Source organism: Neolamprologus brichardi, chromosome 6 (genome assembly GCF_056152115.1).
Source record: "Neolamprologus brichardi isolate AB-2024 chromosome 6, ASM5615211v1, whole genome shotgun sequence".
Classification (NCBI taxonomy): domain Eukaryota; kingdom Metazoa; phylum Chordata; class Actinopteri; order Cichliformes; family Cichlidae; genus Neolamprologus; species Neolamprologus brichardi.
Genome location: NC_142109.1, coordinates 30,128,966 through 30,133,335, shown reverse-complemented (window position 1 = coordinate 30,133,335; position 4,370 = coordinate 30,128,966). Strand labels below are relative to the sequence as shown.

At 41.3% G+C, this 4,370-nt stretch overlaps 1 protein-coding gene across 1 annotated transcript; it reads right to left on the bottom strand.

Annotated features, from left to right (window-relative positions):
* Positions 1-287: 287 nt before the first annotated feature.
* Positions 288-3,979, bottom strand: adra2c (adrenoceptor alpha 2C). Its single transcript, XM_006790598.3, has one exon. It carries the CDS (start codon positions 3,651-3,653, stop codon positions 2,307-2,309), a length of 1,347 nt encoding a protein of 448 aa, XP_006790661.1. The 5' UTR covers positions 3,654-3,979; the 3' UTR covers positions 288-2,306.
* Between the last annotated feature and the right edge of the window lie 391 nt (positions 3,980-4,370).

The window sequence follows — 4,370 nt, the reverse complement described above, 5'->3', positions numbered from 1 at the left end:
GTTTTTTTAATCAGTGCATTTATCCACATACTGTGTCAGATCTTTAGCCTGGTTGATACTGATTTTTTTTTATTATTATTTTTCTATTAACAAAAACAGGGAGACGTGGCAATAACATAATGTCCAAGATTATTTATTGATACATATTCATAAATAAGCTTTAAGATGCAACATGTTAGACTGAAAAGGTAAAACAATTAGATAATTTTTTATTAACTTACCAGCAGTGCACTCCACTATGTCATGTACCATGAAGACACTGCTTGACTGCACCACAATCTGCTTGGCCTTGACACGTACTCTGTTACATGTGTTGACAGTAGTGTAAATAATGGAGTCAGAGCTGCTGCACTGGACAAATTATGTGATCACATCAGTTCTAAATTGCACTGGCCCTTATTTTCTGCACATATTTGTTTTAAAAAAATAAAAAGGAAACAAAAGCAATTCGTTTCCTATTGGGTAACACATATATTGGATATATATCTGTCATATCTGCCAATATTGACTAAATTATATACTGGTTAAAATCGAGTGAAATCAGAATCAAGTATTTAAGCATGTAGCATGACATTACCAGTATCCCGAGGATTTGCTAGATAGCTGCCTGCTGGTTTTGACCTATTCACCATTTCACTTAGTCAGCCTGGCTGTTAGTGAAGGAGGGGAGTGTATGTGATGGCAAGTCTTCCCTCTTTGTACAAAGCAAAATCAAAACTGGTAACAAACTGGCTTAGCATGTAGCTGCAGTGAGAAGTCAAGGTGCAATCAGAAATTTGAGAAAGTAAATCAATGAATCACTCAGACGTGGTGCATTTTATACCAACAGTGGCAGAGCAGCAAAAAGATCCCGTACAGTAACAACAAATGCACTAATGCACTCTTGTAGTCTTCAGAAGATAGCTTAAGAGGTTTCTTTATTTGATCTTTTCAGATGTGTTCAAAGCAGAGAAGTGAACACTTGTTCTTTTAGAAAAGGACAGAGGTTGGTGTAACATAGAAATCTTGCAGAGTGTTGTTCATTTTACAAACAAAATATTGTTATCCTTTACACGTGTGATTATGAGGCACCACACAATAATACTGTATCATCTTAATTATTTACACTTGAACAAAGCATCTGCCCTTCTGGCTACAAATGCTTGAGTGTTCTTACTATATATGGGTGTGAGCAGCATACACTGAAACAGCAATAAGGTGTTTGGTTTTAACTGTGGCTATAAGGGAGAGAAGTCGAATGACAAAAATAAGAAGCAGAAGAATAGATACACATTTGACCAGAAAGAATCAGGCCATTTGGAAAAGTAGGCTTACACGCAAACATTCAGACATGCACACACATTCACTAACAGGCAGGTGGGATAAGATGCGGTAAACCCCCAAGACTGCACACACACACACACACGCACACATAAATATGCACAAACAGTGAATGCCTCAGTAGATGCCCATCTGCTTCAGTACTACCTCAGTATTCCATCAGCTTTCCTCGTCAGCGTGAGGAAGGTGAACATACCTGTCTGTGATACCACTGTACTGCAAGTGTCGTCCAATCAAAGTCCACCATAACATGATGAAAGTTTCCACTGCAGCACAAAGTTTAGACATTTTTAAGTTCACACAGAACACTGAGGCAGAAATATGAATTTGTTGTTTTTCAAGATGTCTTTTTTTTTTTGTTTGTTTTCTTTTGTTAGTTTTTTGTGTGAAACACTTTTGCTACTTTAACAGTAAGCAAAGAGCCCCTTCGTCCCATTGGTCCTCCTGTCGAGAGTGTGACATAGGAAGTTAAAGAAAAACAGATTTATAGATAGAGAGAAAAGATACATACTATTATCTAAAGTCACAAACAACAGTTGTGAGGAGATTGTCAAGGCCTTCGCATTATATTCAGTGAATGAGGTCACATTGTAAATTGGCTCTGTCTCTGTAAACCCTTGGCCTTCTGGGAAGTTCATGAAGTGCAGCCACTGTGCTAGGCATGCATCAGTACCTGTTAGGAAACCATTTATGTTATTTAGGTGAAGAGAAAAGTAGTATAGGGTGAACCAAAGCCCACATCAGGGAAAAACAGCCTAAAAGTCATCAAATAAGCCTCCTCTGTGAATATTATAAGAGAACCTGTAGTTTAAGCCCCTTCTTTGTGCATTTGTTAGGTCTTTTAATCATGCCTTCATTTCTAATGCAGTCCCTGAAAGTACAGATGTGAAAACACCCGAGGCCAGCACATTATCAAACGGTTCAGAACAGCATAGCTTATTGTCTGCAAAGTAAAAGGTCTTACACACCCAGCCGTGCTGTATCCTTCAAAAAGAGCGTTTCCATGACTTACAAAGGATTTTCTGGAAGGCTCTGCGGAAGTCCTGGTTGAAGATAGTGTAGATTACTGGGTTTAGTGAGCTGTTGCAGTAGCCAATCCAAAAAAAGAACTTGAAAAGTGTTAGAGGGATCTGGCATGGTTCACGGCAGATTCCATACAGACTGTAGGAGAAGAAGAATGGGAACCAGCAAACGACAAATACGCCCATGACCACAGCGAGGACGAAGGTGAAGCGTTTCTCCCGAGCAGCTGAGACTTTCTTCCGATTGACAGTGCTCCGACGTTTGCGACGAGATGAAAACAAGTCTATGGATTTGGAACTGGCACGCGACTTCCTGCTGGAGTATTTAGAGGCGGAGCTGCTCTTTCGGCTAGCCTTCCTGTCTCTTCTGTCTTCATGATGTTTTGAGGAGCGAGAACTTTTTTTAAGTTTCTCGTCTGACGAGCTACTATCTTCAAAGTCGTCATCGTTGTCTGTTGGATGTTTTGGCTCATTTGGTAGGGGTGTTCGAACTGCTTGCTCGTGGCAATGCCCATTCTGGCGTTCCTGATTTTTCATGCTCCCGCCCCTGTTGGACTTTAAAGACCCACCTATGCCCGGTTCAGCTTGGTCCATCCCATTCTCCAGCGGTGAATCCACATCCCTTTTCTTCTCTGACAATGTTCTGGTCCTGGTTTTTGCCACTTGGTAGATCCGAATATAGACCAGGATCATAATAACACAGGGAGCAAAGAATGATCCTATGCTGGAGTAGAGGATGTACCAGGTCTCATCATTCAGCATACACTGGGGACTGGCCTCGCTGCTGCTTCTGTCCATTGATATCAGTGGAGGGAAGGATATTATGGCTGAGATCAACCAGACCACAACAATCATGCCTTTAACTCGTTTAGGTGTTCTCTTTAAGTTGTACTCTACAGCCTGTGTCACAGACCAGTACCTGTCCAAACTAATAGCACACAGGTGAACAATAGAAGAGGTGCAGAACAAAACATCCAGAGCTAGATAGATGTCACACCAAATTTTGCCAAAAAACCAGAAGCCCATAAGTTCATTTGCCAGTGAAAAGGGCATGACCAGAGTGGCTACCAGTATGTCCGCACTGGCCAAGGAGACGAGAAAGAGGTTCTGGGGTGGTTTTAGAGCTCTGCTCGTTAAAACGGCGATAACAACCAAAACGTTCCCGACTATTGTAAACAAAATCAGGAAGCTGACAAGTCCAGCAAGACTCCAGATAGCGAGCAGGGTATACTGGCTCTCAGAGGTGGAATTAGAGGAGATATTTTCTGCCTCTGCCCTGTCGTCCAGGCTGGAGATATTAAAGAAATCCATTTTTAAGTCCAGTTTTGATTTTTACAAAAAAAAAAATTAATGTGCGGAAATAATCCGAAAAAAGAAATATCCAATTAAGACTTGAGCGCACATTTCACAATAAAAATATACATGAAATTGCATTTTTCTTCTCTCCGCAATGTTCCACATCCTCCATATAAGTCTCTCATATGCATTTGAAAACAGAGAGAAAAGGGGAGGAGGAGAAAGAGCATGAGATATACAAGTCTTTTAAGTCCTTATTCCAAGAGCGCACGCTGCTCAGCAGCAAAATTTCCATGGTTAGAAAGCGGACTCCTTCCTCACCGTGTCCTTTCCCACCCCGACTGCGCCCGCATCTCTCCACCTCCGCCTCCCCGCTGTGTCCTGAGAGAGGTTTGTAAGAACCACGTGTCTTTTTTTTTTTTTCTTTTTTCTTTTTTTCAGAAAGAACTAGCAGGGACGTGCTCCGCCCCGGAGAAGAGATGGGAGCGATTATTGGAGGAGAGGAAGCAAATAAGCAAGCAAACATTTTTTATTTTTTTATTTTTACAAGTTATACGGGAATAGTCGATAAGATCAGTGTTGGCTACTGCTGGGGGAGCTCTTGCTTAATGTGAGTCCAGTTTCGCTGCATTGTCAGTGTAAAGTGGCTGACAGTAACAAATTGGACAGTCGATCAGACAATCTCTTTTCTTATTTGACTCTTGAAGGTCTATTTTAGAGTGCGCTCACGCC